The sequence below is a fragment of the Lynx rufus genome, unplaced genomic scaffold (genome assembly GCF_022079265.1).
Source record: "Lynx rufus isolate CCGP_SWC_20201006 ecotype Redwood Valley unplaced genomic scaffold, mLynRuf1.p SCAF_2, whole genome shotgun sequence".
In the NCBI taxonomy this organism is placed as follows: domain Eukaryota; kingdom Metazoa; phylum Chordata; class Mammalia; order Carnivora; family Felidae; genus Lynx; species Lynx rufus.
The window spans coordinates 61,151,154-61,174,979 of NW_025814834.1; the positions used below are offsets into that span (position 1 = coordinate 61,151,154).

The 23,826-nt window shown below is 38.3% G+C and overlaps 1 protein-coding gene across 1 annotated transcript; it reads right to left on the bottom strand.

Annotated features, from left to right (window-relative positions):
• Nucleotides 1-391: 391 nt before the first annotated feature.
• Nucleotides 392-15,318, bottom strand: METAP1D (methionyl aminopeptidase type 1D, mitochondrial). Its single transcript, XM_047085718.1, has 7 exons — nt 14,542-15,318; nt 13,920-13,962; nt 10,162-10,325; nt 3,372-3,469; nt 2,014-2,061; nt 975-1,053; nt 392-821 (listed from the first exon to the last, which is right to left on the bottom strand). Exons 1-7 carry the CDS (start codon nt 14,682-14,684, stop codon nt 743-745), a joined length of 654 nt encoding a protein of 217 aa, XP_046941674.1. The 5' UTR covers nt 14,685-15,318; the 3' UTR covers nt 392-742.
• Nucleotides 15,319-23,826: the final 8,508 nt, after the last annotated feature.

A 23,826-nucleotide genomic window follows, 5' to 3' on the forward strand; every position in this document is an offset into this window, starting at 1 on the left:
AGGGACAAGTAGGAGGAGCCACAGGGGACTGGGAAAGTCATGTTTCTGGACTGATAAAGCCCTGTAGGGACCAGGCCCAGGGTTCACAGGCAAGGAAGTGTTTGTGACCAACCCTTCCATTTGCGGGCTAATCTTTTCATCTCCAAAAGCAGCTATGAAAGGCTGGGGGGTGGTTGGCCCCTGAGAGTGCCAACGTGGGATCCACAAGGCGGAAAAAAGAGACTTTAAAAAAATTCCCAGCTAACATCTAGGCTCATTTTTCCCTCCTTACATGCACATGTGAAAAGTTTAGAGATTCAAAAATTAACCACCCACTCTCTCCCCCTAGTAACTGTCAGAGATGCAAGGAGCACAGACACAATGGTTAAGAAGGAAAAGCTTTTTACTTGGTCAGAGTCAAGACAAGGCAAAGCGAAAACCATGCATCTCTAGAAATCCCTCCTCTTCCAACCGAGGGCGTCCCCATTCCCCTCCAGAATCTTTTCCCTGCGTTGGGAAGTGCGGAGCGTTGGGAAGCCGAGCCGGCTCCAGGATCCATCCCTCCGAAGCCGCTCAGGCCAAGGCAGGGCTTGAGATCTGAGTTCCCAGCTGCCCCCAAACCCCACCGGGTTTTTCCAAGAGTAAATGCTAGGTTGGTTACTGCGTGAACTGCCGTTCGCCTGTGCCTTTTAAAAGTTCTCCAGCTAGATTTCAACAATTTAGGATAAAAACCTCCTGGCCTCTGTGACCTTCAGGTGGCTCCTCAGGCCTCATGGGGCAGTTTGGTCAGGATCTCCACGCCCCCCGACGTGATGAGAATGGTGTGCTCGAACTGGGCGGACCTGAAACACACACAGCAGCCATGGGAAAGAGCAACACCCCTAGCTGTGGGGTCGGGTACGGGGGCGAGGAGCAGCAGCCCGCCAGGGCCAGGGCCGTTGATCGAAGCTTCCCTTCCCATAGAATTCAAAGCCAATGGCACACAAAGCAAACACCTTTGATTGTCCAGGGAGACCACAGTCCATGCATCCTCCAGGACTTTAAATTCGGGGGATCCCTCGGTGATGATTGGCTCTGTAAGAGGGAAAATATTTACTGCAGTGATCTAATCAGATTCTTGTCAAATATTGTTTCTGTTTCGGCTGATTATGAAAAAAGAGAATAAGATGGTTCTCCTCCCCTCCCCGCAAGCGCTTCCCCCACGGGTTCATGTTGTCATCTCGCAAGGGCTGATAATTGATGTTGCTTACATAGTATACTACAAACTAAACAGTAGGAAGAGGAAACACCACTGCATTAAAAAATGTATGAAGTTGCCTAGTTCGTAATTTTTTTTTAGAAAAAAGGGCATTTTAATCAAGCCTTAATTAGGACCCTGTGGATAATAACCACCCAAACACCAGTCCCTCTTATAAATACCAGTCAGTTTTTAAAAATATTTGAATTTTTAAAACATGCTCAAAATGTTCATTAATCAGCAAATAACAATTTTCTTATTTCACTCTAATTGCTTCTCCATTAAGTACCACAGTCAGAAAGATGATGCCTCTGAGGTCTGAGGTGATTGGAATTTGGTGGTGACACCAACCACATGATCAGCCAGGAATGGGCAGCCAGAAAGGACATACCACTTGCTGACAGAGAGCAAGGGACATAATCACTTCTAGTCACTGGGTGTTAATGAAACAAAACAAAACAAAACAAAACCCCAAAACCAAAACCAAAACCAAAAAAACAAAAAAAACAAAAAAAACACCAAAACAAAACCAAAACAAAACAAAAAAACCAAACACCACATTATGCTGGTAACAAAATTAGAGGTTGGACAGCTGCCGTCTCCTAAATGTGTCGGTAAGTATCTGATTTAGGAAGATGGGACTCGAGGATATTATTTAATCAGATTTGCTATGCATCTGAATTATTTCATTACACTGATTGGCTTTATTATTCCTTCACGGGACTGCCTGGCCTAGGCCAGCGCTGCTGCCTCCACCCAGGAGCCACAGCTCTCTAAAGGGGAACTTGGGCACTGACCTATGGTGAACGCCATTCCCTCCTCCATGAGTAGATCGCTGTCATTCGCTGCAAAACAAAATATATGGAGTAGGGGGAGTGGGAAATGGAGAGAAAGAGAAACAGAATTAGAAGGACAGGACTGCTCAAAAACCTTGGTCATTTTACTTATTTTCTTTTAGGGTAGAAGGAAGGACGGAGAGATCTAGAATCCTGGTAGTGGCTACTGCCAAGGGGTTAAACACAGGGGTTCTGGGCCTTAGCCTCTACATTTTCTTTGCTGGGGGTCAAGACCCCTGGGAAGGGTGCACCAAGGCCTAGCAGAGGCAGCCTGGGTGTTCCAGACACCTGTTGCGTTCCCCCCTCCACTGTCCCCTGGCCACTTGCTTCAAGGTCTCCTGGTTTCACTGGGTCCTAGGCCCTGCCCTCCTACCCCAAAGAGGAAGATACCTTGGGGAACTGATACGAAGGGAAGGCAGCCACTTAGTGTGCAGATTGGAGCAGGAGGCTAGGACAGGGCGGGTAACCCTGCAATAACTCCAAGTGTTGGGGCAGGGTGGGGTACACGCCTGAGATGCTCTGTCTGCACTCCTGCCCGGACCTCCTCTGAGCTGCCTGGGGTGGGGGGAGGAAGGACTCTCTGGTGCAAAAGGAATTCTGACCTGCTGGGTCTACGGAGATCTTCCGGGTAATGGGTTCCAGGCGGTATTCCCTCCAGGGACTGCTCCCACCCCAAGCACACAGGTCAAGGCCCAACTTTCCTTTGGTCCCTGTCCAGGTGTGCAGCTCCCCTGGGGGCCACTCTATAGAACCGCCTCCTACCCACACCCAAATCCTCCCACTGCTCTGGCCCACCCTTGCGTTCTCACTGTAGGGTGCACACCCAGGCAGTGAAAAGAGAAGGCTCTGGGGAAGGAACACAAGGGTGGGTATAATCTAGAAATCACTAAAGAGTACATGCTGCTAAATAGATCAGCTGTCAACGCTGTGTAGGATGTAATGAAGTTTAACCACAACAGTCAGCGGTTAGAGAAGGGGGTAGGAAAAGAAAAACAGAAAACAGTCGTATGTGCATGCTGCTGGGACATTGATGCAGTGGCATTTTGTTTTCAGTAACTTTCTAGGCAAATATCCCTTGTGCCTTCTAGCCATCACCTTTTGTGGGAAGACAAAAAGCAAAATAAACCTTTCTTTGAGACTGAAAACTGCTGGGCTCTAATCCAATAACATTGTAATGTGCTGGTTACAATTAAGTAAACCCCCCCACCCACTACACATGCACATGCATACACACCAAAGGATGATAATAGGCATTCAAAGTTAGAGGAGCCTCAGGAACAAAACTGTCTTTTCCAGATTCCATTCAATCACTTTCTTACCATGATGCCAAATTTCTGGATGTCCATGAAAGTAAGATCCTATCCCATGTCCCACAAAATGTGGACAGACTTGCAAACCATTCTGATGAGTTATGTGGCTTTAAAAGTGATCAAACAAAATATTTAATTAAATTAGGTAAGTTTTTAATGCATACTTAAAGTCACTTTAAAATAGCCCCTGAAAGAGAAAAAATCAGTTATATTTAGAGTCAGATGATAATATTACTGTTTTCATTATTCTGGAATAATTAAAATTGTTGCCATTGCATGTAATGACTCCCTTTGGATAAATTAAGAAAAAAGGTATGTATCTAACATAGTAGTTTGTTTCATTTACCTTAGTACAGCATTCAAACAAGGCCACTTTTAGATAACAAATGAGTGTTATCTCATATATAGATCGATATACATAACCAAAATACATGTGTATAGAATGCAGGGAATAAAAACTTGCCTTGTTTGTATGAGGTTTCGCCAAAGACTGTGCAAATTAATACTAATTTGAGAACCAAACAGAGAAACAAAAATGCAATCTAGAAATGTGACTTCCTACTTTTATAGTTCCCTTGTTTTGGCCTATTTCAAAACATTATACATCTTAGAAACAGAAACACTCATACAAAAGGTCAAATCTGCTTTGTCAATATTCTTAAAATACTCCAAAACTTTGTGCTCATTGGGATTTCCATGCAAGACCTGTATCATTAACAAAATTCACACAGAATGTTTTTTAATCACTGTGATGCTTAAGAGAAGCTAGTATTGTGATTCCTAATTCTTAACACTTTATTAGTTATTTCTACATGCAAATGTACTGGGTTCCATCTATTCCATATAAATGAAATGTGGCAAATAGAATCCAACCCTAAAATCTTCACCTATAAAGTTAAGAAGTTGTTTTTGAAATCAGGTGAACATATTCATTTCTAGGAGTACCACAAAGATAAGAACATATATACCATTAACAATTTATATTTCCACATGGATAAGGGGCACAGTGCCCTAACCCTAACCATAACAATAAATCAGGATTTATAGGACTCCTATTTAAATTTTTTACCAAAATCAAAGTTTTCAGATCTCAAACTAGAGTTTCCAACAGACCCTAGGTTCAATTTAACATGAACTCAAAGGCAGCATCTCTATGAGCATTCATGTCAATAGTTATCACTGAATACGTTTAAGTTGCATCTCCAGACCTGTAAGATATCTTCCCTTGGACCAGGATGTCACTACAAATAGCAGGTGGACAGCCTCTCATTCAGAATTAATTTCCATGTAACCGATAGTGCAGAAATAGGTAAGCTAAGCATGTGTTGACAACAGGAATAATAAGTCAACATTTTTATCTCTTAAAGTTGTACCTTATGGTTATAGTTATTTCTATGTGCTTTTGCTCTTTGGGCAGGAGGTACAAAAACTTTTCCAAGGTGTTTCCATTTGTACCACACAATTTCTGAATAAAAACTGAGGAGTGGATAGAGGGTGGAAGAGAGACTGAGACAAGACAATACTGATCAAGACTTTTTTTTTTTTTACAAGAATGGGTTCTACTTAAACCTGTAAATTATGTGACTTCAATCCCAACAGACCTCAATGATTCTAAGAACAGTCAATGTAAACTGTTCTATTTTATTTTCTAAACAAAACAAAACAAAACAAAACAAAACAAAACCCTAAAAAAAAACCCTGGGATCTAACTGATTGGTAGGCATCATGGCTACATCTTAAATGTGTGTTACAATGGCAATCTTCGTTTTAATTTCTGATGAAAGGAGAAGAAGAAAACCCACTCTGAAAAAACACTTGGGTTCCCTCTGCCATCATCCCTCTCATTCCTCTTCATAAAAAAAAGCTGGGCAATTACAAGGTGGCTAAAGATATTTGAGTGCATTCTCCTACAACAATTTGCTGCCTGGATCCTGCTGGAACTTATGGTCATAGGAGTATCATAGAATGTATGTGTCATGAACGCAAAGGTCAGGATTTCACAGCCGGGTGGAAAGAAGAAAAGAACCGGACAAATTTCACTCAGCTCCTTGGCTAAGCACCCATCTCAATGCTTGATTCCCAGAAGCTAAGTATATACTTCTATCTGCTTTTTCAGGGTATTTTCCTTTTGGATTTGTAGTGAGCTTTTCAACACATACTTACTGGGACTAAATGCCATTAAATCTCATTAATGTCCCTAATTACTACTTAAAATAATGCTCCTTCTACTACTTTGGAATATATGGGAAACACAAGATTATCTACCTGATTCTAGGGTCCAAATCTAATTTCATGGAGATAATCCAAGAGACCTGTAATAGCAGGTCCCGCTCTAACAGGAAAGCAAGTAGTGGTAACCCTGACTGTGGCATGGGAAGGTGGAGCATGTGTGCTTTTCTTAACTGGTGTGTTGAGGAAAATGGAAACAGCTGGATGGGCAGGGGTGCCCAAGAAATGCCTCCGTTGCGCCCCAACACCAGCCATTACAGGGCCTTGACCATTTCTGAGCACAAGGGTCTTCTTGTCCTGGACATTCCACTCATGAGATCTGCCTTCTTTCTGCTGAAATCTACTGAAAAGAATTCTCCTGGCATTAGCTGTTTTGTTCTGATTTTCCCTAACTAGAAATCCTCTCAGGCAGTACGTTTACCTATGAGCCTGAGCACGTTTATGACTTGAAGTCCTTCATAGGGACTATTTGGGGTGAGAGAAGAGGGGAAAGGAAGAAGGAAGTGTATAAACATAGTCTATGAACTTACTTTCAAATTATACTATTATTATAGTTCATGTTTCAGTTACAGTTTATAGCTGAAAGAGAAATCTCTCTTAAGGAATTTCATCTTGTGACTGTTTTCTTCAGTTTAGTTCCCTTTCATGAGGTAGTTTTCCTCAATTGAAGTATTGTCTGGAGAAATTAAAACTCTTAATACATTTCAGCTACATTTTATGACTAAGGATACATTCGCCAAGAGGGCAGAGGAGTACTATATTTAAGTGCATGCTCTTCTAAAGAAATAAAAATGCATACGGAAATAGTTTTATCACCATTTCTACGTGAATCCTATAAACAGCACCAATTTCCAAACAGTCGTATCTCTGATTAAATGGCACCTGATCTTCCAAGTTACAGAATTTTACTTCAGTCTTTCCAGATTTTTATTTTAAGCAGTAAGCTTTGAATGAAGGAATGCACAAGTCCAAGGATTCCCTCTAATGACAAGTAATGTTTAAGTACAATTAGTAATATTTTTGAAAGCCAACAACCGTTTTCCAAAAGAGCGGTACACGTTTATGTCTCAAGCTGGATCACAAATTACTGTATTTTTCTTACAATAGTGCTGAACTTTTATTTGAGGTTTTCTGTTTCCGAAAAGCAGACATGATGGATTGAAATAAAAGATAATTTATTGCAGTGCTTACTTTCGTGTGCAGAGGGAAGCAGTGTAATTGTAATTTACAGTAGCTGTCAAGAAAAATCCATCACGGATGACATTAAAATGACTTATTTTGCCTGAGCCACTTATTGTTTAAATGTGCATAATCTAATAGAAAGAGATTATTTTTAAAAATCTGCTTTATATTCTTCTAAATTAATATCAAAACATATACTTATGAATTAAACATTAAAAACCATTTATTGATACTTTCATCATGACATTTACAACTGTAAGTTTAAATTATTTTTGATTGAACTGTCACATATTTGGGATGCGTGAATCTACACATTCACAGTATTCTCATATGCATGGATCATATCATCTAGAGATAATTACAAATACACGGATTTAGAAATAATTTAAAGCAAATGGAGGTACAGGGAGTATGGTAACACTGTAGCCCAAACATCACTAGCCATCCCTCATGAAGCACAAGGGCACAGAGAGAACTCTTTTCATTAAACTATTTTAGCCAGTGTTTCTCCGGAGATATCATCCCATCCTTACAGGCTTCAGAGAATTTCAAAATTTCCCATAAAGATCACTCGGTTTTTGGTGACGTACTACTCATAAAAGATGCTTGCATGTTCTTTTCATGGTGTATCAGGAGAAGGAATTTGTGCGAAAGATGGTAAATATCTTAAAATAAGTAAGGCTGGTTGAAAGATGCTTGTAAACCTTCGGTCTGTAATGATTCCAAGTACTTTTGGCTTAAAGGTGGAGATTGTTTATTTACTCCCTTGAGATCTTGCCTGAATAAGAAAAGGCGAAATAATAGAGGTCCAGAAACACTGCCTTAACACACCAGAACAAACATTTGTTAGTCCCCAGTGGCAGACACAAGCCATCTAAACAACGAAATGTATCAGGGTAAAAGTAAAAAGTTCATTGTCTATTATTTTTCACGTAGTTTTTGTAAGTGTAGTTGTTGAGACTGATCTGGTTTTCAAAGGAGCTTGTACATGCAAATTCATCCTCTGCGAAAACTGACCTTTGCGTCCAGATAGCTAAAATCCAATGTCACTTTCAATTCTACTCTTCCTCTTCTTCTTCTTCTTTTTATGTAGCTAGAATTAATGTAGTGAATATGTAATGAAATGCATTATCCTGCATGGAGATTTATCAGATTTTCCGACTGAATGCTACGCTTTGCGAGTACTAGCTGGAGTTCACCTGCATGTTGGTGTGGCGTGTGGCTCTTTTTTGTAAAGAGTTAAGTCGTACACAAAAAAAGGGAACAAAGGTCAGCACCCAGCCGCCACTTGAATGTGAGATTTTTCTTTTTATTCCCCTTGATGTATACTAGGCTCTGTGTTATTAGTCTTAATGATGGAAAATTGTAGTGTTGATACAAATCTTTTTTTCAAAGTAGTAGGCGGGAGCTCCATTTGTTAGTAAGTTTTTTTGTGACTAAAAGCCACGGACAGTACATTTATGTAGCAGTAAAAGGCCTAGATGCTCTTTCCATAGCAGAGCTAATTATTCCTACTGTGACCTTACTGATCTAGCCTGTTCCTAGCACATCTCATCTGCACGCCTGTTCCTCTGTGTAGATGGTGTCAGAGAATATGAAAAACCCTATAATGAAACCATTTTCATGATGGAGAAAGGCTACTGGAGTTGCACTTGCTACAAAGAGGCTCAATTATATGAGTAATTGTGATAATTTTCTACATTCATAGCCTTCAATGGGGAAAAAAGAATGAGAGCCACAAAGGAAAATTACTTTAACAAGAAAGTACAGAGAGTAAAAATGGAAGAAGAGACAAAAAGGGGAAAAAATAACCAGAAAAAAAGTTTAAAAAATAGATCTGGAGGGAGGAATAGCGAGACAGGGAGAACAACAGAAATGCTCAAAAGCCCATGTGCAGCTGTGTTGCACAATTAAATTGAATTTTTTTTTCTGCAGTTGATGAATGTGACTACTGCAAATGTGCCTCTGTAGTTAGCTATCATTTGTTGTTCCGTGACAGGAAAAGGATAATTACCTCTCAGAGAGAATCAAAGGCTGACATGCCCTTTAGACACAGCCATGAATGCAGAGCTCGATAGAATGCTTGAATAAGAATCTAGTGTTCTCTGCCCCCTTCTACTGAAGAATAAATTTTGTTAAAATGCAAGAGCACCACCAGTAAATTTGTTGAACCCTAGGTGTTCAAAAATATGAGATACATCTATCGACTCATCCCATTTGCAAAAATAAAACTGCATTTTGAATTCATTTCTATTATATTCATGGACAGTAAGATAGTGAGATATGCATTAAATTTCTTTTCCCAGTAGGGGTCTGATTCAACATTTCCTATGAAAGAACAGAGAGACACTATCCTTTTTTCCCAGGCTAGTTAGCCTATAATTTAAAACTGTCAAAAACACAATTTTGCTCGAAGTCTTCAATAAAAGCTTCTCAGATATAACCCAAAGAGATTTTACTAAAGTTTGATTCAGACATTGTTACAATATTTTTAAAGCCATAAATACATTTAACTGATATTTTATTGCCTTTTTTCTTAAAGTATTTGAGGGCTTACGAAGAAAAAAGGCAGCATCTTTTCAAGGTGACTACGCCTTCCATCCTTTAGACAAACGGGAAGTGTTCAATGGTTCATATTAATGAGAACAGTGCTTTAAAAGGTACTGATGTGATCATCTTTAACAAAATGTATTATTTTTAGATGAAAACACATATTCCGTATGTCTACTTCAAAACAGTTATGGGGGAAAAAAGATCTAAACGTAGGTAACAGATTATAGGGAAAAGTCTTGAATTCAGAAAATACACATATACTCACAAAGCACGCATAGAATACCGTTTGGAAAATAAACAATGGTGTACAGGAAAACTGAACCGGACGAGAAAAGGACATTAGCTTACCCTTTTAGCCTGTTTGCTAATCCACTGATTTGAAAGGTAAGGCTTGCTCGAGCTAATGCTTTTTACCTTTGTATCACAAGAATATGTTTCACCTCATTCCTTTATAAAATTCAGCTTTTCTCCTGTTTCATTACCCAAGAGTTGGGATGTTTACCCCCTTAGGTACTTTTTTCCATATTTGGTATGATTTTGAGTAAAGGAACACTACAGACTAGTATGTCGAGCTAAAACTAAAGCAGTCGTATAAATATTGCTTGCTGCTCTTATAAGTTTCCCGCTGACCTGAGTATAATTCACTGTTTTAAAGTCTTTCTTTTTTTTTTTTTTAAACCCAGGGAACAACACTGCAGCTTGGCAGTCCACATACTGATATCAGACTGAAATGATGGTTCTGAATCATAAAACATGTCATCAACTTTATACCAAGCCACCAATAACCTTTGTACCATTTGCCAACCCTCCCTTTACTTGTCAGTGTAAGGCTTACCTGATTGTGTTTCCAATTACAGAGAAGGGAGCCCCCGCTCTGCAAGCTGCAATTGCTTCATCTCTACACCTCCTGGCAACCTCCACTAACTTTTTACCACATTCGTCCACATTGCCCACCAAAAATGTTTCAGAGGTATCTCCATGGTAGCCATTGTAATACACCTAAACACAGGCAAACATTTTAAAATATGTTCTTGTTTGTAAATGTACTCATTAAAGTATATATTGTGCTCATCTATGCATTTAGTAGATTCATATATCTCACCCTTCCAGAATTACTCTCAAGTTTCCCTACCAAAAAAAAAAAAAAAAAAAAAACGGACATGCTAAAGCCTCACAGAAATTTTAAAAAAAGAAGCCATACAACAATATTACAAAATTTAAAAATAAATATGTAATGGTAGGGCTATTTCAATAGCATTATGATTAGCAATGCTATTAAAATGTTTTGATACCTCATTTTGTTTCTGAGAAGACAAAACTACATATGCATAATTTACTGACCAAAGACACTGACCCATAATTACTATAATAGGTCTAAAGAACCCAGAAGTATTTAACATAGTGAGAAGCTTCTTCAGTGTCATGGAGATATATGATCTTTTATTTACCATTTCTATACTTGGAAGTGATAGATAAAAAGAAATAAAATAGACTTGTCAGTATTAGACATAGGAGAACTTAGTTCTAAGAATTGAAGTGGCTTGATATGAGAATGAAATATGCTATGGAAAAGTCCTATCTGGAAGTGAAACCTTAATCAAATGTTCCAGATAGCAGAATGTTAACAGAAAACACTATACATGGGTTTTTAAAGGATTAAACGATAACAAAATAGACTTAAGGATAAAATTACAGAAAAAACAATTTTATCAGTTGTCAATGATTCAGAAGGCCCCAAAGGATCTTGAAAAATACCAGATTTGTTATAAAAATCAATAATAACAAACACTATAATAAACAGAGAAGGTAGAGGAGACTGGTTGAAAGCTGATCCTTAGACATAGCATGGCATTTGCTATTTTGCATAAATTTGACCTATGTAATTATTTTTCACATTTCTCTTTCTCATGAAGTAGAATGCAGAAACTTATAAAAAATATGTTTATCTGAGCTTCCTGTTTTAATACTGATTTAATGTCTTAAATCTGTATACTATTCTGCATTAAAAAAATACTATCCTCTGTAAGGGAAGCAGGAAAAGTCTTTACTATGTCTTCGGTTTCTAAGTTAGAAAACTGAGGCATACACAAGTAACTTGTCTCAGGTTAGTGGTGGAATACAGAGGTAGATCCAGATTAATATGATGGGTTATTGGCTTCTAATCAAATGTTTTCTCTACTATGTCAAATGACCTTAACTCCTTGCAATAGAATTTTATACATTTATTCCCATTTGCAATCCAAGAAAAGTACAAGTTTGATTTTATACACAAATATATAACAGTTGCCAATACAAGAGTAATAATCACTTTACAAAATGCATAGGGGCACCTGGGTGGCTCAGTCCGTCAAGCCTCTGACTTTGGCTCAGATCATGATCTCGCGGTTCGTGAGTTCGAGCCCTGCATCAGCCTGCATCGGACTCTGTGCTGACAGCTCAGAGGCTGGAGCCTACCTCAGATTCTGTGCTCCCTCTCTCTCTGTCCCTCCCCTGCTTGCACTCTGTGTTTCTCTCTCTCAAAACTAAACATTAAAAAAAAATTTTAATGTATAACTCAGTGTTTTATAACTGTTATTTAAGTAAAAATATTTTTAAAAATCTTTATTTGCCTTTGTTTAATTCTTTTGGCTAGCTTTCAAAATGACTACTTAGAAAACTCAATATACATGGAAATAATGATACTTTTGAAAGTCTGTGGCAGTTATCTATAATTAGGATTTGTGTTCACAAAGTATTCTTGTTTTGTACTTCATTTATTAAACAAATATTTATTGAGCAACTACTCTGGATATCTCATTGTCTATTTTTTAACATTCAACTTTCAAGGGGGAAAGACGCCTGTTTTCCTGTGATGTATATACTACATGTAAACAATTATAAAACACATAATGAGTATTTTCTAATAAAGTATAAGGATCTAATAATGGAGTCTTTCACTTAATAAAAGATCTCATAAGAAATATAATTTGTGGGGAAGGTAAAGAAAAAGAAATATAATTTGTTAAGATACCTACCTGTATGCTTCCTGACTCCTCCATATTTCTAGACACCTGAAATATTTCACTTTGCTTTATTAGTTTTGCAACTGTGAAATATTTGAATGTTAAAATTGGAATTGTTTATTAAAAGTCTTCAGGAACACAGAAAAGGCATGGAATATTCTCTTTGGATGAACTGGAAGCAGTAGGAAAGAGTGTGCTGGTTTCATTCAAAGCAGCAATATTTTATTAGGGGGTGATTAGGTGAGATGATAAATGTAAAACCCCTAAATCAGTTACAATTCAAAAGAAAAGTATATCATGAAAAATACTTTATTTCAGGTATACTTCATAAAATATCTCCCTCTACATGATTCTGAGTTGGAAAGATAAACCAACTGAATCTATGTGGAGCAAATGTTCAAGTATTCTAAGTAGGACAAAATGATATATGAAAAAGTATCAGCAATAAAAGAATCCCTGACTATATTATCATACAAACTGATAGGAAGACAAGAGGGTGAGTTAATTTAAACAACTAAAAATCTGACCAAACCCAACGGTTGGATGTCAATTTCTACCTCATTCCCACGCTTACCTGTCTTCATGGTCTGGATAGACAAATAACTATTATTAAAAATATTTCCTTATTAATAGAAGCTATACTCCTTGAATGTTGTCTGTCTCAACAAGTTCTCATCAGATGATTAAATTTTATTTATTCATTTAAAAATAATTTATTAATCATCAGATGTATAGAATTTATCTCCAATCTACATAATCCACAGGAACTGCTACAAAATTTTTTAGTAAAATGAACTGCCAAGGCACAAATCATCCAAGTCTGAGAATAGTGAGAGGCTGAGGGAATTAGTAAAGGTTAGAGCTTGTACAATTCTAAGTTTCCATGTGAAATCACTTTGGGTTGTTATTTAAAAGAAAGGCTGTTAACCATTTGGTAAAAACTTAGGTTCAGTGAGAAAACCACTCTGTTTGTATGTTCCAAGTTCAAGGCTCTCTACACCCTCTATACCAGAAATGGAACACGACGTTACCTTCAGGGATTTTAATAAATCTAAGGAACACTGCTAGCAAAAGAGTTGCTGTCCAAATAGACTGACACACACAGGCCAATGTAGCCCCTAATGACAGAGTAAGATAATGACAGGCCCCACTCAAAATCAGCAGGAAGAGGAAGATCAATCTTGGCAGAGTGAAGGAAAAATGCTGGCTTTCTTCGCGTTAGCTCATCTCATACATATCTAGCTTCAGCAGCTGCCCAGTGCTGTGGTGCTCTGCATTAACTACACAGTGGATCAATAACAATTACACCTTCTCAAAAACATGACACATAGCAGGATTGGGTTGACATTTCACTTAGGCCAACATTGATCTCAGTGCATCTGATTCCAGCCCTAAATTCAAGTCAGGCCTGGGTTTACTTGGAATAAACACAGAGTTAAAGACAAAAAAGGAAACCAGCTGCTTGCGTCTGGGTCTGGAAGTAAACAGCACTTCCCTTGGTGCAGTTCACATTTTCAATCCACAATTCTTCCTGTTGCTACCAGCAATTCTGAAGTTGATCAAAGACTATTTTTTTATATTATTTACTCACCGTGACATCAATGTTGATAATATCTCCATCCTGAAGAGGTCGACTGAAACATAAACAGAATAAAAATGGTGATAGACAGATCTCAATAAAAGGAATGTAAAAATAAATACCTAAGACTATCACACACCCAGTGAGTCACAATGATAATTTGGAGTGGAAGAGGAATAAATGGAATAACTATATCTAATCTTTAAGTTACATTAGTCACATCAAATTTTACAAGACATACATAATAGGAACATACTGCCATTGTTTAAAAATCTTTAAAACAGTATTTAAAAAAATGTACTTATTAGTTTCCTTAATTTTGCAAAGACCCAAAGCAACAGCTGATAATCTATATTTGCCTACATTTGGATTTTTACCATTTATATGGTTAAAACTTAAGAAGGTAAAAGAAATATTTCATGAACCATGACTTGTGTGGATTACACACTGCTTTAACAAACATTAAATTATGTCCCGTTGAGGCAAAATACTTCAAAATTTTTGTTTTACCATAATCAGCTTCAAAAGTTTACAGGTGGGTTTCAATTAAACTAGTATCTTTCAACATATGTTATAGATCTTAGTTTCATGTTTTAGTTTCCGAAGGAACAATATGTTATTAAGCAATGAATACCTGTCAGGAATACCATGACATAGCACGTTGTTTACAGAGGTACAAACAGATTTTGGAAAACCTCCGTAGCCTAGAGGTGAGGGATAAGCATCATGACTGATGATTTCCTGATGGACAAGAGCATCTATCTCTTCAGTTGTCATGTCAACCTAAAATATTAAATAAAGAAATTGTGCAGCAACCATTGAAGTCATTTCCTGCACTCATTGACTATGTCTACAGCTACAGTACTTTCTGATGAGATTATATAAATTTACTGTGATCAACTTGTGATACAACAGTTTAATTAATGGTGATTAACATTAAATTTTTAATTGTGCCTTTTGGACAACTGTTTGGGCATAGGATGGTGTTATGGGCTATTAGGAAATGGAGACTTTAAACTCTAAGATCCTTTAAATTATCCGTGAGTCATTCAATGACATGACTCCTTTGGGCCTGAACACTTCACAAAGCTTCCTGGGCAATTCCTTCCTCTTCTTCAATGGTTAGTGCCTCAGGCTAGCTGAAGCATATAAATACATTCTCAAAAGTATCTTCAGTTTAGATGACAAAGCTTGAAAAGTAGGTCATCCCACACGTTCTTATCTAAGAGAAATCTTACATGGGCTTTGCAGCAATGGTGGGGAGATTATGGATCATTATTTTAAAAATTCAGTCTGATACCTATCGTAGAAATTTGGTTTTCACAAATCTTGATTTCTTTCATACCTGAATAAATCCATTGCTTTAAAAAAATACTTTGGAGAGTATTTTTTCTCAAACTCAAACTAAAAAAAATCCTCTCTCAAACTAAAACAAACAAAAATAAAATTGAGTTTTATAAGTACATGAAGATATCTCCATAAACTCGTAAGTCATAAAATTCTAAAACAAAATTTTTATTAAAAATTAACTATTTCTGTAATATTTCTTTGTGTTATTTGATATTCACATTAAGCTTAGTTATGTTGCTATAACAACTTTACTACACAAATGATACCCTAAGTGATTTCATTCCTGAAACTCACTTCTTAAATTCTGCCCACCTTTTGGAAACTACAGGCCCATATATATTTAAGGATTCCTATAAAGCAGGGTGTTTCTCAGATTATTCTGGAAGAACTAAATCTTGTAGTAAGATAGTTGTCCATAGTTACATTTTTATATTACCTATAGCTTTGTGTTATCTGCTCTAATCTTTCTTTGCAGAGCTAATGCAAGAAAACAGGAAACAAAGGATGAGGCAGAACAACTCTTCAGGCACACAGAAATAATGTGGGGAATAAAAGCAGAAACTACAGGCAGGAATAAGGAGGCAGAAGTCAGAGCTGTCTGCCCTGGATCAAGTTGGACAGGCTGACTGGGCCCAAAGTATCTCTGGAATCCTGATACTTAAAACTGAATTTGGATTTTAAGTTACCTCTTAAAAAAACACATAAAATAATAAAATCCCTTTCCCCCATCCCAGGCTTTACTTGGTTTTTAACAAATTAGATGTATACAAAAGAAGAGTTAAATGGAAAGAAGGCAAAGAGGAGGGTTTGTTGCCCTCTCTGTAAGCCCTTCTGAGGCTTGGTGAGACGCCACCTTTAAACTCTTCCCAGCCAGGAGGAGGACATGACGGGCCAGCTGACAAGCCTGACGAAGCCCTTGAATCTGATCTTCATTCTTAACTTCTATGCTGTCTCCCCAGTCGGGTACAATGCCTGTCGTCACATAGTCTGGCTTCTTTATGTGCTTGAGGAAAAAGGATTGAAAATGAAGATCAGAACCCAGCACACGACAATGGGATCATTTTTTCGGACACAGCCTCCTGCTTCATGGAGCTCTGCCCTTCCTGCCGGAGCACCGACCTCCGAAGCCAGCACAACAGACCCTCCAGGCTGCCCCCAGTTCCTTCCCCTGCCCTTTTGAACTTAACGTTGCCTGTTAGTGCTGCTTCTGGATGGTCTGTTAACCTTACTGTGCTTTGAGTCAAACTGGTCTGAAGTAGACTTCTGGTCAAAACAAACAGTGGTTTTCTTTTCTTCCTCCTCCCAAGCCCGTAAGAAGCATTATTGCCATTGATGAAAAAAATAGCACCAAGCTTCCAAATTGCCCAATGGCTAATTAAGAGCACTTTCATCTTCGTAACACAAAGATAAAATTTATGCAAAGGATAGCTCACAACACCCTCTCCGAATGAACGTATGTAAAAGGCTGACTGTCAAGTCTTCTGAAGCCTATTACGTAGACACTTTTCTTACACTTCGCAACTGTACCCAAACTAAGAAGGGACTAGAGAACAAAACCAAACAGCTTTCTTTTCTTTTTCTTTCTTTCTTTTTTTTTAAGTGCATAAAGAATACCTAGAACATTTCCATCACTTGTCAAAAACAAACAAAGAAACCCCCCCCCAAACTCAAAACATTCAACTCTGATCGCCCTTGCAGAACATTCTCCACTGCTTACTTAAACCTGTGGGCAGCATTCAGAAAATAAATACAATTTTACACACAGAGCTTCTTTCAGTCCCAAGGTTTTGCTCAGGTCTTTACAATCTATTTATGGAAAGTGCCACATAAGCATTGTTGAACAGTACCCAGGAAGGGTACACGGCAGTTGGGAACAGGAAGCTGAGGGAGACAACGCTATTTCAATTGACATCACAGCAACTGTGGAAGGGCTGAGGTTAGGGGTCTGCTCTTCGTGAAGCGTATCACACAGGGCTTAGGACTGTCACTGATTCCTGTGTTCAGAGGGGCCTTCCTGACACAGGTAATGCCACTGCTCGCAGCACCACAGCTGAGCTCTGGATGAGCACCTGCTCCTACAGCTTTGCCACCAGGGCCCAAAGCTCGCCCGGTCTCCCCCGCAGACTGTGCTCTCGTCTCCACTCTGCTTTGTGATGTGGCCAGGTTACAATTACAGGCAGAAGGGCTACTGGGTTGTCACTGACACTTCTAAAACAATACATTCATCTCTCTGGACATTTCCTTTTCTTTCCCACTAAGGAAATACCAGGAATATACTTCTGGGCTCTGGTAGCCTGTCTCACTGGCCCCTTTCCACAAAAAAGGGCCACTCACTTTCAGGGAATATAATATACTTAATGTGGGTTTACTGCTAAAAAAAAAATGCATAAAAGGGGGAAGGCAGGTGATTTTTGTGAGAAATCTATACTTCTTTCAGCTGTTCTCATTCTTCCTACATGACCCACACATCTCCTTTATACTGCATTTCGAAAATAGATTCTTTCCACAGAATTGTAATCTCTGAAAAAAAAAATCAAGAATGCTCTGAGGCAAGAGGTTTTATTTAATTATTCTAAGAGAGGATTCAAAAACAGCAGCACTAATCCTATGGAAAGTATAAGGGCAGGCTTTAGGAAAAAACACCTAGTGTATTGGCTTCAAGTAATCTCTCTTGAATGATCCCAATTTGACAGCCAATTTTTTTATTTCTCTAAAAAAGTTAAGAAACTATAGACACGTAATTTTACCTTCATGTTAGAAATTTAATATGGAAAATTTCATGGTAGAAACTAATTCTGAATAATCTAAGCAGCTGTAAGATGAGAGGTTTAGTTAAAAAAAATTAACGTGATAGAACTGCAGATGTTACAACTTCTCAAATCACAATTTTAAATCATAAACCAACTTTAAAAATTAGGATTCAAAAGCTCAGAAATGAAAGGCGCAAACACATTTGATCGCTTCTGCAGTTAACCTTTATCTTGGCTGGAAAAGGCAGCAGATCATAGGCAATACAGTACCTCAGGCACTGGGTGGGCTGGAGAAGCTGCGGCCGGCAAAACTATACTGTGTGAAATATCTCTTTGTCTCCGGAAAAAGAAATTTCTTCTTTGTTGACTGCTTGACTGCTTGTGTAAGTAGATATGATTGAGTGGTGAAGACAGAATTCTATGATAACCTATGAGCAGAAATAGGCATATTTTAAGTTAAAAAACCTGACATAATGCTACATGTTAAGATGCTGCTTTGTTGTCTATTAAATCATTATCCTAATCCTTCACTGGCTCAAAAAAGGAAAAGCCCCAAATAGAAAGGAAAGCAGTGGTATTCTGAGTTCTAGTACAATAATAGCACAGCATATTTATTAGCTAATACTATGTTTACATAAATGTTTGACAATGGAAAACTCCACTCTAATGGGAAACAAACATATAGAAGCATCTGCTAAGTACCAGGTCTGCAAAAAGAACAATTTCTGTTGTGGTACCTTATGCAGCAAATGTGCGGATGACCCTAGATTCAGGGCACTGTTTGGGTGGCTTTATATCCTTTAAAGCTGTTTTCCTTTCAAGAATCATGGACAAATTGCCAGCTGCACTTTTTGCCCTTGATAGGATTACTACTCTGTGTTAAGTTCACGTGCAGGGAGGCATTATACCAAAATTCACTATGATGAATGCTCAAGTCAGATGAAGACTAAATAGCAGAAATGTAGGGTGTAACCCTGAAACAAAATGAACACAGGATCCGAAAGTACCCACAACAGGAATTTAGAAACATCTATCAAAAATTTTAAATGCACATATCCTTTGACTCAGCAGTTCATCTCCTAGGACCTTACGTTGCAGGTATTATGCAGTAATGGATATACGAAGATGGACCCTCACTTTGTAGTAGAAAAAAAGGGAAATAACACAAATTCCCCTCAATGGGGGACTGGGGAAATCTTTATGGTATATCTACGCAACAGAAAACTATGAAGCTATTGGAGAAGAAGCTTAATCATTTTTATGTGTTGATATGTAAAGAAGCCACCATCCATTGTCAGGAAAAAAACACATGCTGAACAATATGTATAAAAAGCCCATTGATGTAAAAATAATTTATACATTTATATAAGTTTGTATATGCCTATAAAATTTCTGAAAATTGATACTCATCAACAGTGGTTATTTGCGGGGCATGTGATCGGGGCTGGGGGTGGGGAGGAAGGCTTCCTGATTCATTTTATCTTCTTCTATACTTCTAACCATCCACTTTTTAAGCCATCTACTTGCATTACTTTTATAATTAAAACAATAGTTTGAAAATTCCCCAACATGTCACAATTGCACATCAGGGATCAGCAAACGATAGCCCGAAGGCCAAATCTGGCCTGCTGCCTGTTTTTGTACAGCCCATAACCTAAAAGTGATTTTTTATGTTTCTAAATGGTTAAAAAAAATAAGAAAATAATATTTTTTAATATGTGAAATCATATGAAATTCAGATTTCAATGCCCATAAATAAAGGTTTATTGGAACACAGCTTATAATTATCTATGGCTGCTTTGAGCCACGGTGGCAGAGTTGAGTACTTGTGACAGAGACTGTATGACCCACAAAGCCCAAAATAATTACTATCTGGTCATTTACAGAAGTTCATCAACTTCTGGTCCAGAGCACTGCTTCTCAAAATGTGGTACCTAGACCAGCATATCAACGCCACATGGGAAAAAATGCAAAATATCGGACCCCTTCTCAATTTACTGACTCAAACTTTGGCATGAGGCCAGCAATCTGTGCCTTCATGAGCCCTCAGGGTGATTCTCCTGCCCATTAAAGTATGAGAATTACTGGCCTAGAGTAACATTTCAGCTGTGAAACATAATAGAAACGTGAACTGCTGGTGAGTACTGGCCTCCAAAGTCACGATCTCCAAGTGAACTGGAAAACGGCACGGACACAAACAAACCCCAGTGGTCAGTGATTCAGTGTCCTAAGTTTCACTCAATTACGTTCTTCCATAAAGTTGAATGTAATTGTGCTGAATCAAACTTCTAGAATCGTTTTGGTGTTATTTTAAACAATTCCAAATACTAGACAAAATGCAGCAATACCACTTCTTTTAAATATCAAAAGTTCTTTTAAATAGAGGCAGGTACATATTCCCTGAAGCTTGTACATTTCCAGAAGACACCACCACCAGCTCTAGGACTGTCAACTGGTATATGGGGGCAGGGCATTTTCCTAGGAAAAGCAGATGGTTGGAAAGCAGAAGCTGGACTTTCATTTAGGCTCTATCACTCAGTAGCTGTATGGCCCTGATCAAGTTTCTTCTTTTGAGTCTCAGGTGAGAATTAATTAGAATATGTGAAAAAGTATGTGAAAACACTTTGCATTCTAATAAATGGTATTTCCTTCAAGAATGCTTAAAAAGTGAAATGAGAAAGAAAATATGTGCTCCATTATAGCTTCTAATACTGAGCACTTACTATGTGTCAATTACTGTACTAGGCACTTTACATATGTTAGCTCCTGAATCTTAATGAGAACGCTATGCATTGTGAACTGTTATTGCTCCATTTCACAGTTGAAGATACTGAGGCACCCAAAGGTAAGTAACTTCCCCAGGGACATGTAGTAAGTCCCAAAGGTGTGAGAAAGCAGATCAACTTGCCTCCCCAAAATATATTATTTTTCTCATACATATGAAAAACATCCAGAAAACGTAAAGGCATTACAAAACTATTAAAAGGTACTACCATTAGGTTATTTTTCCAAAAGTGGTTTTGGGTTGACCTAATCCATCCACTCTCTCAAGCCCTGCTCCCTTCGTTGACCAAACACAGGCTTCGGTGAGGTGGCTGACATAAGTTGGCTGGCAGTCTAAGGATATGGAACAGAAAATCTGGATCCCAGCTAAAGCAAAGACTTAGGTGGAATCAACCGATGACTCCAGGCTCCCTAACTGCATCCCTAGATAGGATCACAGACAAGACACAAGGTTGTAAGTATTTCCCTTTGGAGGAAAGTATGCGTTATGATTGCTGCTCTGGTAACACTAATGGAATTAGTAACAATAATAATGTGGTTAACATTTAATGGCCACTTTCTTTAATGAAGTTCAGTGCTAGGTGCTCTACATACACGATCTTTTCCTTACCAATTCTGTCTGGTAGGCAGGCGGCTGTTGATGGCACCATTTTACAGATGAGGAACTAAGACTCACACCTCTAGTGATCAAGGGGGGGCCTAAGGCTCCACATCCCCTGCCACCAAACCAAGGACTGTGTCTGCCACTCCTAGATGCCTTTCTATAGTGTGCAGGGGCTCTAGTAGATAGCATGCTTTTCTTTTTTTCCTCAGGGATTAGATTTAAAGGAAAGTTTTTTTGAAAAATTATGAAAAAATAAACATGGGACCATCCAACATTTAGAATGAAGGTACTTTTCACGAAAATTCTTAGATCTGACCTAATTGGGAGGCATTGTAGTAGTGAAAATAGCAGGAGCTTTGAAGTCAGACAGATCTGAGTTACCAGAACTTCTGCGCCCCACATTCTTCACCATTACATGGGAAGAACAGTGCTTTCCTCTACACTAGGCTGTTGTGAGCATGAGCTAACATATGTATGTAAATCATCTTAAAAAGCAGGTGTTCCATAAGCATTAATTTTTTTTCCTTTCCCTTCTCAAATCTGCAACATGTTTACCTGCAGGCCTCTAAATTTATTTATTATTTTATTCAACAACTACTTACTGAGCTCCTCCTATATGCCATGCTCTGGATGCAGACTGAACCAGGTGACAAAGTCCCCGCTCTCATGGAGCTTATATTCTGTGGTGGAACACAGACAACAAGTAAACCAACAAATACATTAGATTACATAAGATGGTGATATGCATGATGAAAAATGGGCCAGGGTGAGCAGCGGATGGCACCTTGGAACTATGGTTCTGCTCCTGGTCCCGCCAAAACCTAACTATGTGACCTCAAGTAGTAACAATAATAGTGAACATTGGTTGAGAGCTTCCTGGTGCCAAGCTCTATGCTGAGCACTTCAGACGCTGCCCACTGATACAGAAAGGCTTAAGAAAATGAGGGAGTTGTACTTTATGATCTTTGAGGTCTCCTTTAGCTCTGACATTTGTGCCTTCATTCAGCAGCATCTGATTGTCATGCTACACCCCAGGCAATGGGATGATGTAGACGCCGATCAATTTTAGGACGTATGAAGATTTTTTTCAATGCAGCTGATTACATGATAGAGAGATCATCTTTATCAGCATTATCAAGTTCAAGTACACAGTCATTACAGGGGGAATCTTTTTTATGTACTTAAACTTGAGGCACAAAGTCACCAGGCCTCTACTTGGATATCTGGCTGAGGCTTTTGAGACATTGACTTTTAGAATGAACAGTGTTGCCAATGTACCTGTCCTGCCAAATGATAGGCTCACTGCCGAAAAGATGCAGGCACACCCACACATGACTTAAACACTGGGAACACAGCCTGAACATATCCAATCTGTTGACAATTACGGTTCTGCACTCTACTCAGAAATTCCACTTTCATATGATACTTTTTTATTTGAAGCAAAATCTTTTCTTTCAATCTGATAAAAGACACCCTATAAATGCTGTCACAAGGTAACAGGATAATAAGGTACCATACCGTGTTTATTTCACTAACTATTCATTACAAACTAGAAAAAAAATCTACTGTTTTCACAGGTGAAATGAAGAAATGGGCTTAAGAAATACATGCCTTTTGAAGATAATGGTCCTCCAATTAATGTGGCAAAAAAGAGGTTGGGCAAAATCCTCTATTTTGTTTATCATATTATAACTAATAAATAGTAGTTAACAAATTTTCTAAATGCAGAGTGAGTAAAATTAAAATCTCCAGTACCAATTATATTCAGGGTCGAAGGATAACCAAACTATAGTTACTGCTACATACTATTCTAGAAAAGGTTTGCTGAGTTTCCTTTGTACTTCCCTTCTTTATAAAAGCCCTGCTTTGTACACTGGAAATTAGTACAATACAAATATTATGTTAATTATATCTCAAGTAAACAAAGAAACAAATAAGAGCACTGCTGATACCTTATCACAACTGCATCTAACTTTCCAACTTGCTACCGCCAATGTTACAGCTAATTTGATGCACAACATCCATCATCACAGGCAGGGACACCAGCCAGGTTTCCATCAGTCACAGGACTGGCCTCTCTGTCTCTGGGGCACCACCATTTACCTAGGACGCATAGCACACCCCCTTTCGTTAAAGCTATTTTCAGGAAACAAGGTTCAGGTGCGTACTAATTATTGCAAGGGACAAGCTGACCAATCTGGGTTAAGGAGACACAAACTGAAAATCATCAGAAACCTCAGGAGAGGAGAGCCCCAGATCAGCAAGGAGCCGCTTTGGACTAATTTGATCTTAAAAGAATGATCATAGTGAGTGTTGTTACTGTTGATTATGTAACAGAAACTCTATATAGGGTTCCCTCAGGCAGTACATCTATACGTTATTTGTTATAAATACCAGAATATTTACTGTTATCAAAGGTAATAGTAAGAAT